The 19,177-nt window shown below is 38.0% G+C and overlaps 1 protein-coding gene across 8 annotated transcripts in view; it reads right to left on the bottom strand.

Moving 5' to 3' along the window:
- LOC105487701 (ATPase phospholipid transporting 8A1) overlaps positions 1-19,177 on the bottom strand; it is a 266,324-nt gene that overhangs the window by 206,765 nt on the left and 40,382 nt on the right. For all 8 annotated transcript variants that reach the window (XM_011751245.3, XM_011751247.3, XM_011751246.3 and 5 more), the window contains exon 5: positions 10,608-10,653. In XM_011751245.3, the coding sequence (XP_011749547.1) occupies positions 10,608-10,653 (46 nt within the window). The remainder of the gene's footprint in view (positions 1-10,607; positions 10,654-19,177) is intronic.

Below are 19,177 nucleotides of genomic sequence, written 5' to 3'. Positions count from 1 at the left end.
TCTCATATCCAACAGATTATGCCAGAGTCTTCACTCAATAACGGATAGTGGAAGCCAGTGGCACTTATGTGGAAAACCGCCTCCAAAACTGCTGCACTTCTGCCGTCCTGCTCCAAATCTGCTTGACGCCTCCATCTTCTGTATGTGCTCATTTTCCCTCAACCTTACTCCGATTAATTTTCTCTCCAGGTTTAAACTTATTTACCTCCTTTCTCCAACTGACCTTTTGCAAATCTTTGTCTCCAGTCAAGCAGTGCATTCTCCTCTCCACCCAAATGTTCCCTCTCAATTCATTATTGAAGAAATACTTAGAAAAATGTGGCATACTGCCCAAATGTACACATCTAAGAAACTTTTAAATACATATTCAATGTTTTCTACCAAATGACAAAATCAATACATGCTTCCAGCAAGACAGGTACGTATACAAGGTAAAAGCTGACGTTCCTCTTCTCAAGGCCACTTTCTCACAGTAAGGAGTACTAACTGATGAATCCTTGCACACCTTCCTCTAGACAAACATGGACATTCCTGCTTTTTCTTTCCCTTTTAAAAATTTCTCTGCCACTTGGTTTTCCACTCTACATGCCATAAATACTTTAATGAAAAGCAGAGATATTTAATTCATTTTTGGAAAATACTCCATGGCATAGATGTGTCAATTACAACGGGCTGGATAATTAAGCGAACTCACAAGACTTCACAGGATGTATTCACAAAAGACTTTACTCAAGGCAAAGGATATGGTACAGCAGGAAAATGAAAGCCCACAAAAGCAGCAGAGGCCTGAGAGACTGAGCTCCCCAGGAGCCCTTCTCTTCCACCCTCAACATCAATGTCGAAGCTCCATGGTATGTATGTGAAATCTGAATTTCAGGAAAGTCCAGGCAAGTTTCCAGTGGGGTCTTTTCCACCCTCTAGTTGACTAGCCAAGGCAAACTGTGTAGCCAGTAAAACTAGTTAAGCCATCAATCTCTGTATATGCTTAAACTAAGTAGAGAAGCTAGTCTTGGGTGGCTACAAGGGAGTTTCAAACCTTAAACAGCATATTATAAATCACTAGCTAGTCTGTCTCGTCCTTGTCTTAGGCAGTGTTCAGCATCACACTTCCAGGTGTCCTAGAGGTAGGCACAGAGCTGTCCTTGCCCTGTGTGAGACAACTCAATTTTCCACAACAGCTGCATCATAAAGCATTCAACTATTCTCCCCCGGTGCAAATTCTCACTTCTATTTTTTTTCTACTACCACAGCAATGAAATATATTCACATGGTTATATCCTGTAAGATAGAATGCCCCAAAGAACATTGCTAACTCCGGGACATTTGAGTTTGCAGTTTCATCAGATACAACCAGATACCCAAGAATCTACAGCACTCCACACTTTTACCAGCAATGTATAAATTTCCACTGACTATAAACTGAGACAAGCAGAAACTCAACAATTCCGTGAATTTTGTCAATCTGATGAGTATTTGATATTTATTCTGAAGGCTGTAGTGGTCTGGATTAATCAAAGTATAAATTACCTTTACATCCCTATGCTGCGTTGGAATCCTAACTAAATAGAGTAATGCTTCTTTGAAAGTATTACAGAACCTTGCTGCTCAACATTTGCTGCATGGGCCTGCTGCATCTGCAGTGCTGTAGGCTCCTTAGAAGTGAGAGCATACTTCTACCCCACCCCCCATTTGTTTGGTTCTTGAAATACAAAACCAGAACACAGAAATGAAGAAAGGAAATACACAAACTTGAGGCTAGCCTCATCTTGGAATATAGATGAGTATACTCTGTTGAAGTTAAAAGTCAGCTCACAACATAAAAAAAAAGTTTCCGTACAAATCAAGACTTGAACACTGGCCAAGGAAACAAGTCAATCCTATAATTCATTGTTATCTTTTAGAACTGGTTCTTAAACACCCAGTCCTTGGAACAATGAAAATAAACACCACTACATGTTTTATGTCGGTGACTGAATTAGCAATCTAGCTATTTTTAAATCACCGACCTCCTTTGACCTGGCACTAACCTAAGTTTAGAGAAAGTAAGAAACAATGTTGGGCCTGTGATAAGCATTTAGGGTTGTTGGGCCAAAAGGAACAGAGCTGCTGTTCTGATTCCAGAGTTTTTGTTTTGTTTTGTTTTTTTAAATGTATTCATTTCAGTAGAGAATTAGGTAAACCTCACCATACACAGCCAAGGCCAAAATTTTGTACATTTAGAATGTGTTCAAGAAACCAGTCACAATATAACCGGATTAGATTTCAACAAGGAAGTGACTGTGTTCCTCCAAATAACCTTCATTTAGGAAGATGACATTCCTCCAATATATGGAAAGCGTTAAGAAGGTGAGCCTAGCAGAGATGATTAAAGAAGCCTGGTGAAGGGGAGTAGGAATAAGTTACGACAGAATTGTCAGAATGGCCGGTGGTGCCTCGACAGCTCATTGTTTTAAATGCAAAACTCCTCCACCACATCTTTCCAGTTCCAACCAAACACACCTGCTATAGTTTTCAAACAGCCTAATTAGTCTGACAGTCCCGCCACGCCACGGAGAGCTCAGACTAAACAATTACCTCAAAGGTAACTTGTTTTTATTTAGCAGGATACAAGGTAACAGCTTTGTTGTAATAGGTTTCTTTTTTGAAATGAAAACATTCTGTTAAAGTACATTTGGAATTCCTCAATCAAAGGCCCTGGAGGGAGTGGCCAGTTTCTCAGGACTCAATCAAATATTGCACAGGTGCAGGTGCTAACTTACACTCTAACACCAGCTTCTCTGAGAGAAGCACGCCACCCACCCACCACCCAATCAGAATGGTCTACTGCTGGGGCCACTGCCGAAAGTGTCACTGGGGGCCCTACCTGGGAAATAATATCTTTTTTTTTTTTTTTGGAGACAGAGTCTCGCTTTGTCACCCAGGTTGGAGTGCAGTGGCACAATCTCGGCTCACTGTAACCTCCACCTCCTAGGTTCAAGCAATTCTTCTGCCTCAGCCTCCTGAGTAGCTGGGATTACAGGTGTGCGCCACCACGCCTGGCTAATTTTTGTATTTTTAGTAGAGATGGGGTTTCATCATGTTGGTCAGGCTGGTCTTGATCTCCTGACCTCATGATCCACCCACCTTGGCCTTCCAAAGTGCTGGGATTACAGGTGTGAGCCACCACTCCCGGCCTATCATTTCTTAAGTGGGTAACAAGAGGCAAGTCATCCAAAAAGACAACGGACACTACTGTTGTCATAGAGGAAAAGTAAAACCACAGAAAATGTAGTGTGCTCCACTTCCTTTCTCCGAGTCAGCATTTAAGAGGAATTTTAGGTCATCAAGGACTGGAGTACAGCTGAGACTATGGCTTTGACTGGGGCAAAGAAGGAAAGCCAATATGCCAACATTAAAACATTATTTTATTCACTATATAGACTCTTACTTCCCAAGACAACTTTAACTCAAAAGTCTCAGTGTGGCACAAACTGACACGGCACAGGAAGAGTCTCTTGTATAAACTTGCCTATAAAGGTTACATTAAACCACCGGGTGCTTGGCTGAACCATTAGTGTCCGCTGACACAAAAGACAAAGGAAACTTCCTGGATTCCTCTTTCAACCATGTAATACATATAATAATACATATATTGATGTCCAATTGGTTGATACTACTTCTATCACCTCATTTATACAACCTTTAAATGAGTTGTCCTAAAAGTATTACCCCCTCACCCGCAGTGTCACTGAGAGTTTAAAAATGAAACTCTGGGGCCCCACTCCAGGCCTACAGAAAGTCTAGGTGTGAGTCCCAGCAATCTGTGTTTTAACAAAAGCTCCAGGGGATTCTGACGCACAAATCTGAGAATGAACGGCTTATTAAAAATCAATATAGGTGGCACAATGTGATCGGAGCACAAAGACCAGCAAGACCCTGTTCTCAAAATGCTTTCCCTTATTCCTGCCCACAGTCATGAGTCCCTCACTTTTTCCTCTGCTTAACTGAGAAATTCCTTGAAAGAAAAATCTCCCTCCACTGCCTCACCCATCAGTCATTCCACAACTCCTTGTGATCTGGCTTCAGTTTTCAGAGCTCCACAACTACTCTCTAGTTAAGAAAAATGAACAATGGCTACTTCTTTTAAATGCTGGATTTAGTGAGTGTCTCAGTCCTGGTCTTTTGATTTGCCAGCACTTGGTATTTGACTGGGTTTCTCTCCATTGCCAGGTCCAGTTGAATTTATCCACTGTGTGCTCTCCTTTGTCTTCTAATTGACACAGCCTGTCCCCCTCCTTAATAAGAAAATCAATCTCTCTGTGCCTCTCCCTGCCACCTTTCCATACAGCCATCAAATTCTTTCAAAAGTACAAGTGGAAGCCTATCCATACTTTTCAGAATTCCATCCAAATTCCTCACCCTGGTTTTCAAAAGACTCCGAAAAATGACCCTTACTTGCCTCCCTGTCCCTGCACTTCATTGTTTCATGACATGGATTCTATGCCCTGGCCAAAACAGACTATTGCTATTTCCAGAGTACATCTCATGTCTTCCCACTTCCACAGTAATGCTCATATTAGTCCTTTCACCCTGCATCACTCACAGTTACTACCCTGATACCTGCTTACCAAAGTTCCATTCTTAATTTCATGAACCCCTCAAACGGCATTTTGGAATCCCTATATCTCTCATTTGGCTTTTTTTTTTTTTTTTTTTTTTTTACCTTGAATTCTATCAGTCTGCATCTTATCTTCCCTACAAGATTATAATTTCCTGTAGGGCGAGCATGATTTGTTTCTCTCTGCATTTTCTACACAGGGTCCTACATGAGAAAGATGTTCAGTAAAGACTTTCTGAAGTAAAATAACAAATGTTCTAACTTTGAATCACACCCATTTTCCCCAGAAAATACGTTAATACAACTTATTTGGGTTTGGCAAAAACGGGAGAGAGAAAAATTCCCATGAAAGCAGACTACCTGGTTTAAATTTAAAAATAAAAGACAATGTGAGTGGAGTACGCCCGTACAGGAATAAAGTGCAGAGCCAAGTCATAAAGCCAACTATAAAATCAGTCCTCTCACTTTAACCATCTTCCCACATTACCTCAATGGGTTTCGCTCCTTTGTGTGCAACTTTTAAAAATAAAAAAAGAAAGATAATCTGGAGCTGTCTTTCCCCACAAATATCTCCTCTCCAGCCACAGCTACTGCTGAAGACATCTACCGGGTTCAATGGTTAGATCTTAGTATTCGCATAAAACTCAGATCTTTGTGATAATCTGAAAATATTAAAAATCTTATAGGTGTCTGAAATTACTTAGGCCATAAATATGCTTAATTCTAAGTCCCTAGGATCACTGAAACACTACTTTCTAAAAACCATTTATAGGTAAGCCAACATACATGTGGCAGGGGGTATGTTCAGGTCTACTGAACGGATCAGATGTCGGGGGGGGTACCTCCAGAGAGACAAAAAGGGAGCAACGCTTTTTTGGCAGGCAAGAAATGTATAGCTATTTTAAGTCCCTTAGCATAATACATCCCTTTGAACAGACTGAAATGAATTGAACCAGATGAACTCTGCCTTGTTAGTAGGTCATTTAAGGCTTAACAACCCGAAACACATTCAATCCACATCAATTTAACACCTTTTTCACAAAGGACTTTAAAGGTGAAATGGTTTCCAGTGGGAGATGAGCAACTACGTGCCCTGCAGGGAAGTAGTCTTGTTAGTGGCTCTCAGCCATCACTCACTCAACTCCATTCAGAAAAGGCTGACTGATGTAGCTCTGGGGAAGGAAGATATAGGTGAATATGAGTCGATTTATTATTTTTAGCTATGTGCCTAGTTTAAAAGAATTTCATGTGACCTTTTCTAAATAATTAGAACAAACTGCTTTATTACTTATGCTAATCTAATGCTTAGTATCATAATAAAATAAGGCACAATATTAAACAATGTAGCCTTCATTCAACTACAGCATCAAACCAGTTGATCAATGGGCTGCCAAGGATTGCAGCTCTATCTTCCACACATTCTCATATGCAGAATGTATCCAGACCATACTCCAGGGAATACACCTGGGTTTTAAAAAAGCAAATTTACTCGTTAGGAAGCACTTACAAATTTTCCCAAATACCTTAGTTTGCACCTGAACTCCATCCTTTCCTAGGCCTCCATGCTGTGGTTTTAGATGAAGCTGTCATTCCACTTGAAAGATTGGCAAACTAGCCATCATGGCGTTTCATAAGAAATGACAGCATATTTTTTACCAGTTAAAATGAAAACTAGCTCAGTCACCACAATAAATTCATATGGGGATTGGCTTCAATGTACATATTAGAATAACAATGATAAATTTGTATTTATAAATTTCTGCAGAGATATATTTGGCAGAACAACTCACCTCAGAGAAAACAATGAGAGATGGTCTCTCATGTGTGTGTGCAGACACGTGGAGGAGGCTGTGCCAAAATCTGAGTTCAAATATCGAGGGAAGAGGTCAGAGGAAATGAAAGTAAGGTTAGATACAAGGAAAATGAGGGCATTCTCAACAGGGCAGTGCTTTGAGTAGTGGAAGGGATCAGCAGACAAAGTATTGTGTTCACAGAAGGTGAAGCAAGGGTTAAATAATCTAATGACTTTGACAGAGAAGATAAAAAAGTGGCAAGGACTTCTGCCATATTATTTTATCAGTGACTGTGAAAGTCTGGGACACAGTGTGATGAAAATACTGCTTTTCATCTTATTTGCACTCCAGATAATGAATTTTCAGGAAGGCTTCTTTTGATTTCCAGTCTTTCCTCTTCCTTTATTATGTAGACTCAAGTATTTATCCGGAGAGTGGTTTATTTACTCGTTCATTTACCATGCACATAGAGAGTACCTGCTAAGACAGGCCCCTGGTCTGGGAGCTATTGGGAACACAAAGCTGAGTAAGAGTCGGACCTTCAATCTGTAGTGTTCCTATCTAGTATGCACAAACCATCACACAACAAAAATCCTGGAGCAAAGAGAAGCAGCCACCATGCTCTGGGCAGAGTGGACGATAAAACTCATCAAGACTCACTCACATCCCTGGACTTCTGAGCGTCAATCTACTCTGTCCTCCCTCTGCAACTAGGTTCTTGGAAAACAATACACAATTTTACACTCGTCAGGTCACTGAATCATCAACCAAACCAGCTTATATATCTCTCGGGCAAGCCTTGTTTCCAAAAGTGGTGTTGACGACCGTGAGGTTCTGAGTTAGGTCTCAGCTCCATAATTCAATCCCTGATTGAGTTAATTTATCAGAGAAAACAGGGCATCCAATAAGCACCAGTTTTCAGTTAAATGGTTGAAAATGTTGGAAATAAAATGACAAGTTTATATTTCCGAAGTTGCTAAGGAATGAGAGGGTTACCCTCTGATGCCTCACATAAGGAGAGAAAATATTCATTTCTCTGTGAATATAAAAGGGTTAACATTTGACTGAGGGAAAAATGTCTCTTACACATTATGTGGACTTGATAAACATTGACAAAATGAAAATTTGAGTTGGATGCTTCAGATGTCCGTCAAAAATTAATTACCTGTCAAAAATACTCCTCCCAATACTCCTCCCTCCCCACTCCTATACACCCACTTCTGCCTCAATTCAGAAAAGCAAATTGAATTTCATTCTGGTCTAATAACAGATGGCTTTCATGCTAAGCAATCTGAATTATCTGACAGCAAACAGTATCCTACTAGAACATTTTTGTTATCTCCTATCAACTGCCAAACCAAGAAGACCAATACTCAAAGGCAGCAAAGGAGAAAACAAAAATACACCATTCTCTTAGGAAACAAATTCAACTACCAACATAAAAGCCATAATTTCTTGGATACGGGACTTAATACAGTCTGAAGGAAAGCACAGTCCTTCAATATCCATGAGGGATTAGTTTCAGGATCTCCCATGGATACAAAAATCCATGGATGCTCAAGTCCCTTAATTAAACTGGTATAGTATTTTTTCATATAACCTATGCATATCTTTTCATATACTTTAAATCATCTCTAGATTACTTATAAAACCTAACACAACATAAATAGTAAATATGTAAATAGCTATGTAAATAGTTGTTATACTATATTTTTAAATTTGTATTTTTTTATTGCTGCATTTTTTTTTTTTTTTTTTTAAGATCGAATCTCTCTCTGTCACCTAGGCTGGAGTGCGGGGGCACAGTCTTGGCTCACTGCAACCTCCGCCTCCTAGGTTCAAGCAATTCTCCTACCTCAGCCTCCCAAGTAGCTGGGATTACAGGCGCCTGCCACCACGCCCAGCTAATTTTTGTACTTTTAGTAAAGATGGGGTTTTGCCATGTTGGTCAGGCTGGTCTCGAACTCCTGACCTCTGGTGACCTACCCACCTCTGCTCCCAAAGTGCTGGGATTACAGGCATGACCCAGCGCGCCCGGCCTCGTTGGATTTTTTGTTTTTTGTTTTTTTCTATTTTTGATCTTCAATTGGTTGAATCTTAGGATGAGAAACCTACAGATATGGAGTGTATTCTGTTGACTAAAATGGCTTTTATAGCTAAGCCCTAATATTTTATTTTTGAATTGAGTTTTATATACATTTATTATAGAAGCTTTTCCTCTCACTTGCCTATTCTTGTATTTAGCCATAGGGCCAATCCTGTTAATCTATGAAGGGGACTCATGAACCAAGATGGATAGTCAAGAAATACAATTTTATCTGAATGGTAGACAAAGGAATTTTTTTTTTGGAGGTTGGCAAGTACCCAGAAGGGTGGAGCACCCGTGTGGTAGCCCAAAATCATCATAGCTATGATGACCACACCTCCACTGTACTATGCTGACTTCTTGAGCCAAGGCTTGAAAATCAGTAACTGCCAGTCACTGAACATAGAAGCCCTCTGATACAAGACACATTATGGTGTTGGAAAAGCATTTATGTACTTCTGTTTCAAAAGCTGTTACTAAATTTTCTGAGCAATATGGCAACAAATGCAAAAACTGTATATTGCCAAAAATACCAGGCTTGAAACATCTGGATTTTTTCCCTTTCAATTCCTGTGTTTGTCCCTTCACAACTAAACTCCTGGAGTAGCTCTGTCCCAGGCTTCTAACAGTCCCTTACTCCAGTTCATTCTGCCTTACATCTTTAACCCACATGCTCGGCCTGTCTCATTTTGGCTCATAAACCTTCAACAGTGTCTCAGTATCCACAAGAAATGTTGAAATCCCCTTGGCTTAGCATTCAAGATCCTATACAATTCAACCTCAGCCTACCCTTTAAATCATGATTTTGTTTCTCTCTGATGTGAATCTCCTTTCTGCATCTGGCAGTCTAATAATGATTTAGCAAAGCAGTCCTACAGTCTTCTTATTTTCCAGAAAAACCCCTCCTCCTCCTTTCCCACTCAACCCACACATAAAAATATCTTCTCCATTCCTCTCTGTTCATCCAATGTCCTCCTAAAATTCAAGATCTAGCTCATGATACACCACAATTTTCTCTCCTTACCAATTTTTATAGCACTTGACATAGAAACCATGATTTGCCACAAAAATCTGAAGAGAACTGAGATCATGTAGTCCAAATCCTTCATCTTCCACACAGATCATCTCTTTGCACTTTTACATGTTTTTACACGGACCTATTTCAACAAATATGTTATAAGCTCTTCATAAGTTGTAAGCTGAAGTTCCCATCTTATACTTTCTTATATGTTCCATAATAAAATAATTGCAGTAAATATTTTGCAAATTTATTAGGTTAATTAGTAAATATATCGTCCTTAAGTGTATTAAAAATCGGCATATAATGCCTATTGTGGGAGGTGGCGAAAAAGAAGCAGGGAATTTTGACAGGACTCCATAGAAATATTAGCAGTATAAAAATAGTCTTCCTAAATATCAGATAATGTTGGCAGACATCACTGATCCTCACCGCATCAAAGAACTTCAGAGATGAGATTCTCAGATGGGGCAAACTCATTCAGAGATGAGCTAAGATGTCTGTTTCTCACACTCCTGGGCATTTAAAAACAAAATCTTAGAACATGACGGCCCATTTGCTTGTATTAAAGATCATTTTGGTTTTGGCTGTATCAAAATGAGCCCCACCCAAAAAGAGCTGTGCCAAAATGCCATGCACTGTACAGAAGCAGGCCTGGTTGTATTTGTTTTATTTCTGGAGTGTCTGTCATCTGCATGTATAACTCAGAGTGTTTCCAAAATGCTTTTCACTCAAGTGACATCACATGAGCTTATTTTCTGTACATCTTTTCTAGAATAACATCTGTAGATTACAAACAAAATAAAGACACTTTATAATATTAAACACTGTCAAAACAACTGCAGACTTTTATGGACTATATTTGAGAGAATATTGCTATGACACACTTAAATATATTTAAAATGTTGGCTTTCAAAAGTATTATCACTATAAATCACTCTAAAGTGAGTTTAAGTGTCATCCTAACAAATGCCACAAAGCAAAAATCAATCTACCCCAAAACAAAAACTTGAGATGCACAGTATTTGCAATTGAATTATATGTAATTGAAGTGTTTGTATATACCACCAGTGGGTTTGACAAATATGAGAAAAAAACATGTAAAATTCCTACCTTGCGTTTGTTTCTTGTTCACTGCATTATCGGCTTTATGTCGTTTCTAAGGTTTAAAAGCAAAAAGAACAACTATGAAAATGTGAATGAGATTACTAAAACAAGAGAACACTCATACCAAAAAAGATTTAGCTTATGTTTCTCAAGGTTTTTATCCTTTCTCATTAATGTCAATGTTAAAGTATGCATTGCTGGGGGAATGGTGATGGGAAGAATTAGAGCATACCTAGGAATTTTAAAACTGAAAGAACAATTCCCAGTATCTCCATACAGTGCCCCTCTTCTGAGAGCACAAGTTTGTGGTCCTCACGAGGATCTTACCTCAGCACATAGGTAGGATTAAAATTTTAATGTACTAGAAAAGTATGAAAGGTTGATTTAGTATTTTGCTTTAATAACTCACTTTAAAAAGGAGATTGCCTGAGAGAATTATCTATAAGAACTACCGTTTAATAATGGTATTGAAATATTTTCAGCTCACGAAATTCATTACCAAATTAAGCTGAGCACATCCTCTATGATTCAATTATGTGCTGATGTTTGTCAATGACTTGAACCAACAACATCTACCATTGACATATAGACTCTCCTGTTCACTGCTCCCCTGCATTTCCTCCTCTCACCACTTGCAACCGAAAGCCATTGAATTACATAATCTCATCATATTTTCCTTCCTCCCAAGAGCACCTACAAAATTACACAATAAGCAAGTGAGTTAGTCTAAGTCTAGGTAAGTTTGAAGAGTTGCATAAGCCAAGGTTTTACAGCAGTGGGTAAGAAAAAGAAACAGAAGGTCAGAGGAAAGGTGAGAATCTGAGTGGCCAGGGAAGCTTATTTTCTCTCCGGTTCACCTAGAGGTTTTCATCTAAACTTACAGCATCGAGTATAACTCATCAAACTCTTAACACTGCAGAAGAGTGCTTAGTGTAACTAACTCTGTTTGCTCAAAGATCCTGTCATGTAAAGCCTGAAGTTGAATTTAGTTGTGCATACCTGACTATAATATGGGTTGGAACAAATGTAAAACAAATGAGTTCCTAAGTTTTCCATTTGAGAAAAAATACAGTTTTCAGAATCACTGTGCACATATGAAAACACTGCAAGAGAAAAATCTAGAGGTGTGGATTAGCACTCCTCCAGGATATGGCAACACCCAAGAGGAACAGATAAGAGCTGGCAGTGTACACCCAGTTCGTGGAAACAATCAGCTACTGAACTGCACAAAATACGAACAAAACATTCAAAATGCCTCTGCGAAAGAATTATTGAGAATGATTCTACCCACATAGACATGCAGGAACACAATTAGAACTCCTTTTCAGTATAAAATACTCACTAATAAAAGTGCATTAATGTAGACTTTTAATAGGCATATTATTGCTTCCAAAAGCAAGCACAGTTTGCCAAAAAAGATTCTTAAATGTTTAAAGTTCTGTTAAATATGTAGCACCAGTAGAGATTTTCTAGTTATAGAACTTTGAAAATACTCTTTTTGCTTGTTAGTAGAGATTATAAAATTAGAAAGTGATTCAAAATAAATTTTGATCAAAAATAACAGTCCAAGGTAAATTTAGATATGTAAAAGAGGCACAGATGTTTCCAAAATATGAGACAATGGTTAGATTTCCAACTAAAGGAGACAAATAAAAGCTAATTAATGAAACATTCCACTTCAAAGAGGAAATTTAATCTTAGTGAAACCCGAGGTGATCTTAAACATCACTTTGCATCTACAGAGAATGCTTGCACAAGAGCATCTCTTTCCTCTATCTTCCCATCACAGAATAAATTCGGTTACTTGTCATGACACAAGTGTGTTCAATATACTAAGGATCTACCTCAATAGGCAGATTTTAATCCCAAGACTACAAGAAGAAAGCATCTAACTTTTGTGTCTTGATGAGATTATTCCTTCTAAAACTAAGAGTTCATAAAAAATTAAGCTATTCTCTGAGTTTAAATACCTCAACTATGTCATAATCCAAATTCATTTACTATCACTGAAGGCTAATGAATTATTTGATATCATCAGTATTAGGTTGATAGCACACCAATAAACTGTATTGTATAAACAGTATTATGAACTTCAGAATACACAGTATACAATGCTGACCACTCCCTCCTTCTGGAAACTCTTCCCTCCCTAGATATTTCTTATCACATCATTGCCAGGTTTACAATCTGCACCTTGACCCCTTCTTGTCTCCTTTCCCTACTTGCTCTTCAGCGATGGTATTGCTCAAGGCTTACTCCCTGGCCCTCCTCGCTTCTCACTCCACATTCTCTTCTTACAACTCTTTCATACCTGCAGTTTCAATTATAACCAGTACATAAATACACAGCAGTCAAAACTCTCATCTGAGCTCCACGATTATATCTGGTTGCGTCTTTAACATCTCTCTGGCAATCTCGAAGGCATCTCAAACTGTCCACAAGGCAACCTGTGACCTTAATCTCCAAGACTTGGTACTTGTCTCAGACATGGAAACACATGTCATTCATTTACCCAAACCAGGAACTTCATTCTTATACCTTTGTTTTCCTCTCATTCCTATCCAAGCCATTCTTTCACTCAATAAATATTTACTAAACACTGACTATGTGCCAGGCCCTGTTACTGCTGCCGAGACTACAGTACAAGTGACAAAACCCCTTCCTTGCATGGAGCTTACATTCCAGTGGTTGTGGATAGAATAGGGTATGTAGCATGTTAGAGAGTGGTTAAGTCTTGTCAGTTTTATACTTAAAAATGTAGTAAATTCATTTTCTTTCTTTTCACCATGTCTACCATACATGCTGAGTCTAATATATCTTATATATATTTTTTACACTAACAACTGGAATATTCTTGTCTGCACAAATGCTGTTTTCCTTGTAATCCATTTTCCACTGTTTAGCCAAAAGGATCTGTAGATGATAATACCGTTAACATTTGTTCATCACTTACTATATACCAGGCACTATTCTAACGACTTCATGTGCATCATTTAATTCTCATTAATAACCTAGTATGAATTTTTTTTTTTTTTTTTTAGATGGAGTCTCGCTCTGTCACCCAGGCTGGAGTGCAGTGGTGGGATCTTGGATCATTGCAATCTCTGCCTCCAGGGTTTAAGCAATTCTCACCAGTGTGATTACTTGATTAATGTCAATCTCCTCTATTGGATACAAGCTCCATCATGGCTACTTTTACTCACTAACATAGTCTCAGTATTTGGTTCCTACACACTGTAGACTTTGAATAACTGTTTTATAACGAATGGAGTCTACTAGTATTTATATTAACAAGTTTATAGCAAAGAGGGAACATTTTTAGTGGTAAATATCAATTTAACAAATTTGATCTTTATCATAGGAACTAGCATTTAGCATAATACAGCTTTTTAGAAAAGAGTTCTCCATCAATTTTAGAGTATTTTCAAGTATGTGTGTTGCTATTAACACATAAAAATAGAAAATGATACTATGTTGTCTAAAGCATCAAGAGTTAAAATGCACTGGGGTGTATAAATCTTCAGTATCTTACCTGCAGGCAATTCTAATTATATTTTTATCTATCTATCTATCTATCTATCTATCTATCTATCTATCCATCCATCCATATATCTATCTAATCTATCTTTTAAATTTTAAATCTCTATATATAGATTTAAAAACATTATCTAATAGAATATAGGAAAGTTTACTGGATTGCAATCTCTACTTTATTCACTGATGTATTAGTGGCAGCCATGACCAGTCTTCACCAATATCCAGCTCTCCACTTCCATGGACCTTGAGATAACACCTTCTCTTTGCCATGTCACTAGTTCTAATATTGAGCTATAAAGAGATGTGTGCTCCCTTTCTGGACCAAAACATAGAAGAAGTGAGATCCCATCCCTTCTCCCCACCCTTGCTACAATAACCACCAATATTCCACAAAGCAGAATCTTGATTCAGGTTATTCCCTGATGCCCTCCATCATGTGTCTTTCAGTAACTGAAAAATAAACAATGTATTAAGCCACTGACATACGAGACATGATTACCAGCACAGCAAAGTTTAACACATCCTCATACGTATCCTAATGAATACCTGGCAGCTCAAGAGTTCTTCAAATGTTCTTGCTGAAGGGATGAATGAATAAATGTATTCATTATTCTCACTGATAAAGACAGCTCTTTGTCCAACTATCTAAATTGTTATTTGATTTGTCCCCCATTTTAGAGAGTATTCTTTCAAACTTTCTATCACTCTACAGTTTTACATAAACTTCTTGTTAAGCTACTCTTACAATTTCTAGCCAATTTCTTAACAGTGATTTCACTGGAAAACTACTCCATATAATACTATTATATCACAATACTATTATTACATTCTTTAGGACTGCATGATTAGCAGCTTTCTAATAGTACCCAATTATTATATTATGCCAAAAAGAGTTCTGTTTAAAAAAAAAAAAAAAAAAAAACTTCTCGAATACAATTTTATTTGCCATGTACTTTCAAAGATGGAGTACTGGAAACCACAGCTACAGAGATTATAGCTTTGCCAGGGAACAAAACAAAACAAAACAGACAGGGAAGGCAGTTTTAAGTAGTGATTATAAGGCAGGAGTCCGGAGCCAAAATGCCTTCTTTGAATTCTGACAGCCCCAGTTGTGACATTGGACAAGTTACGGTACCCCTCCTGCCTCCTCTTATCTGTAAAATAGGGATAAGATCAATAACATCTTCAAGGGTTGTTATAAGATTTAGTAAATGTAAAGGACATAGAGTAAGTACAACCTAGAAGCACAATAAATGTTGTTAATATTACTGTTGGTGACTCTTCACAATCATGCAGAGCCAAGAGCACTGGATAGGACAGAATTCTGATTCTATCACTTTCTTGGACAAGTTACATGACCTCTCTAAGCCTCAGCTTCCTTACCTTTAAAATTGGGTTAATATCCAACTTTCAAAGTTACTGAAAAAGTTAAATGAGAAAAACATTTGCAAAACACTAGCAGGATGCCTAGCAAACTAAAGTTACTCAACGAAAATTAGGCTAAACAAAGAAAAGGGAAGTCCATAAGGCAAAGAAAGTGACAAAAGTGTAGTAAAGACCAATCCCCGTGGACTGCCAAGTCCTACCACAATTTAAAGGTTGGCAAGTCAGCATGGAGCAATACAGGTAGGAATCTCTTACACTTCTCAGCTAGTCTCTCCATCAAGTATGTCATTTTCAATCAAGAGGACTACGCTGTTTCACACACATGCACACACATGTACAACACCTGTTTGTACTCTTAAATACTTGGATGCTTTTGAAACTGATGGTCTAAATCTTCAATTGACCCATTCCTAATATGGCACATGCCGTCTTAATAAGATCCCAATTTGATCCTCTATAGAAAAAATATTAATGTTTGTATAACTTTAAATTGGAGCATTCTAAACAATTTCTCAGCATTTCCTTGCTTTACCATCTTACTTTCCTAAGGCTTAACAGATCGTCATCTCAGACTGGCAAAGAACTATTTTAGAATAAAATACCTAGTAATACAGCTAACTAGGAAGGTGAAAGATCTCTACAAGGAAAACCACAAACCACTGCTCAATGAAGTCAGAGATGACAAAACAAAAAACATTCCATGCTCCTGGATAGAAGAATCAATATTGTAAAAATAGCCATATAGCTCAAAGCAATTTACAGATTCAATGCTATTCCCATTAAACTACCATTGACATTCTGTAAAGAATGTCAATGAATACTTTAAAATTTAACTATTTAAAAATTCATATGGAACAAAAAAGAGAGCCCAAATAGCCAAGGCAATTCTAAGCAAAAAGAACAAAGCTGGAGGTATCAATCATGCTACCCAACTTCAAACTATACTATAGGGCTATAGTAACCAAAACAGCATGGTACTAGTAGAACACACATGGATCAATGGAACAGAACAGAGAACCCAGAAATAAGACTGCACACCTACAACCACCTGATTGCCGACAAAGCTGACAAAAACAAGCAATGGGGAAAGGAGTCCCTATTTGATAAATGATGCTGGAATAACTGGTTAGCCATATGTAGAAGACTGAAACTAGACCCTTTCCTTACACCACATACAAAACTCATCTCAAGATGGATTAAAGACTTAAATGAAGGCTGGGCATGGTGGCTCATGCCTGCAATCTCAGCATTTTGGGAGGCCAAGGTGGGTGGATCACCTGAGGTCAGAACTTCAAGACCAGCTTGGTCAGCATGTCAAAACCCTGTCTCTACTAAAAACACACACACACACACAAAGAGCTGTGAATGGTGGTGGGAACCTGTAATCCCAGCTACTCAGGAGGCTGAGATGGGAGAATCGCTTGAACCCAGGAGGCAGAGGCTGCAGCCAGCCAAGGTCACACCACTGAAATCCAGCCTGGGCAACAGAGTGAAAATTCAGCTCAAAAACAAAAAAAAAAACAAAAAACAAACAAACAAAAAAAGACTTAAATATAAAACCCCAAACTATAAAAACCCTAGAAGAAAACCTAGGTACATATGTACATTCAGGACACAGGCATGGGCAAAGATTTCATGACAAAGATGCCAGAAGCAATTGCAACAAAAGCAAAAATTGGCACATCGGATCTGAGTAAAGAGCTTTTGCACAGCAAAAAAAGAAAAAAAAAAAAAAACTAACAACAGCGTAAACAGACAACTTACAGAATGGGGGAAAACACTTGCAAACTATGCATCTGACAAAGATCTAATATCTGGCATCTATAAGGAACTTAAATTTACAAGAAGAAAACAACCCATTAAAAAGTAGGAAAAGGGCCGGGTGCAGTGGCTCACACCTATAATCCCAGCACTTTAGGAGGCTGAGGCGGGTGGATTGCCTGAGGTCGGGAGTTCAAGACCAGCCTGACCAACATGAAAAAACCCTCTCAGTACTAAAAACACAAAATTAGCCGGGTGTGGTGGTGGTGCATGCCTGTAATTCCAGCCACTTGGGAGCCTGAGGCAGGAGAGTCGCTTGAACCTGGGAGGTGGAGGTTGCAGTGAGCTGAGATTGCACCATTGCACTCCAGCCTGGGCAACAAGAGTGAAACTCTGTCTCAAAAAAAAAAAAAAAAAAAGAAAAAAGAAAAAAAAAAAAGCAGGCAAAGGACATGAATGGACACTTCTAAAAAGAAGACATACATGCGACCAACAAACACAAAAAAAGCTCAACATCACTGATTATTAGAGGAATGCAAATCAAAACCACAATGAGATGCCATCTCATATCAGTCAGAATGGCATTTATTAAAAAGTCAAAAAAAAAACAGATGCTGGCAAGGTTGTGGAGAAAAAGAACATTTATATACTATCGATGGGAGTGAAAATTAGTTCAGTCATTGTGGAAGATAGTGTGGTGATTCCTCAAAGACTTAAAGACAGAAATACCATTTGACCCAGCAATCCCATTACTGGGTACATACCCAAAGGAATATAAATCATTCTATTATAAAGACACATGCATGTGTATGTTCATTTCAGCCTTATTCACAAAAGCAAAGACATGAATCAACCTAAATGCCCATCAATGATAGACTGGATAGGAAAATGTGGTACATATACACCATGGAATACTATGCAGCCATAAAAAAGAACGAGATCATGTCCTTTGCAGGGACACGAATGGAGCTGGATGGAGGCCATTATCCTTAGCAAACTAACACAGGAACAGAAAACCAAATACCATGTGTTCTCACTTGTAAGTGGGAGTAAATGATGAGAACACATGGACACAGAGGGGAACACCACACACTGAGGCCCACTGGAGGGTGGAAGGTGGCAGGAGGGAGAGGATCAGGAAAAATAACTAAAAGTAACTAATAGATACTCAGCTGAATGCCTGGGTGATGAAATAATCTGTACAATAAAACCCCATGACACACATTTACCCATGTAACAACCCTACACATGTACCCCTGAACTTAAAAGTCTCTCTCTCTCTCTCTCTCTCTCTCTCTCTCTCTATATATATATATATGAAGTATTTTAAAAGAATAGGAAAAAATCAAACCAAAACAAAACATTGGTCTCCTCAAGTAAGACAGTTAAAACAGATAAAACAGAAAAAAGGCCTGAATTTATCTGGGAGAGTTAGTTTTATAAAGGAGAAAGTGACTTCCCCTTTCTCTTATTACTACAGAATAAAAATAGCAAATCTGGTTACTTTCTTTTAAAAAATGAGATAAAGGAAAAAGAAGCTTAGAACTACTAAATAAAGTGAGAAGGAATCAAAGGCATTTAATAAAGTGAAATTTATTAAAATTATTTAAATTAAAAAATAGAAAATATCAAAAAATATCACTTAATTTGGAGATTTTTTCATTTAATTGAAAATAATGTTCAAATGTACTTTTCTCCTCAAGTCAATTAGTATAGTAAATTAATTTCTTTTATTTGCTAAACTATAAATGCAATAGAACACTGTAACAAACATTTAGCAATATTATAGAAAACAAAAATTAACTTCAGGGGTAGGAACATATTCTAGACATTTGAAGTTGAATGGACAGCGCATGCCAAGAATTAAATGATTTAAGGAAAAACTAACATTT

Source organism: Macaca nemestrina, chromosome 3, assembly GCF_043159975.1.
Source record: "Macaca nemestrina isolate mMacNem1 chromosome 3, mMacNem.hap1, whole genome shotgun sequence".
Lineage (NCBI taxonomy): Eukaryota > Metazoa > Chordata > Mammalia > Primates > Cercopithecidae > Macaca > Macaca nemestrina.
The sequence above is the reverse complement of the archived record's forward strand: the minus strand, read 5'-3'. Positions and strand labels throughout refer to the sequence as shown.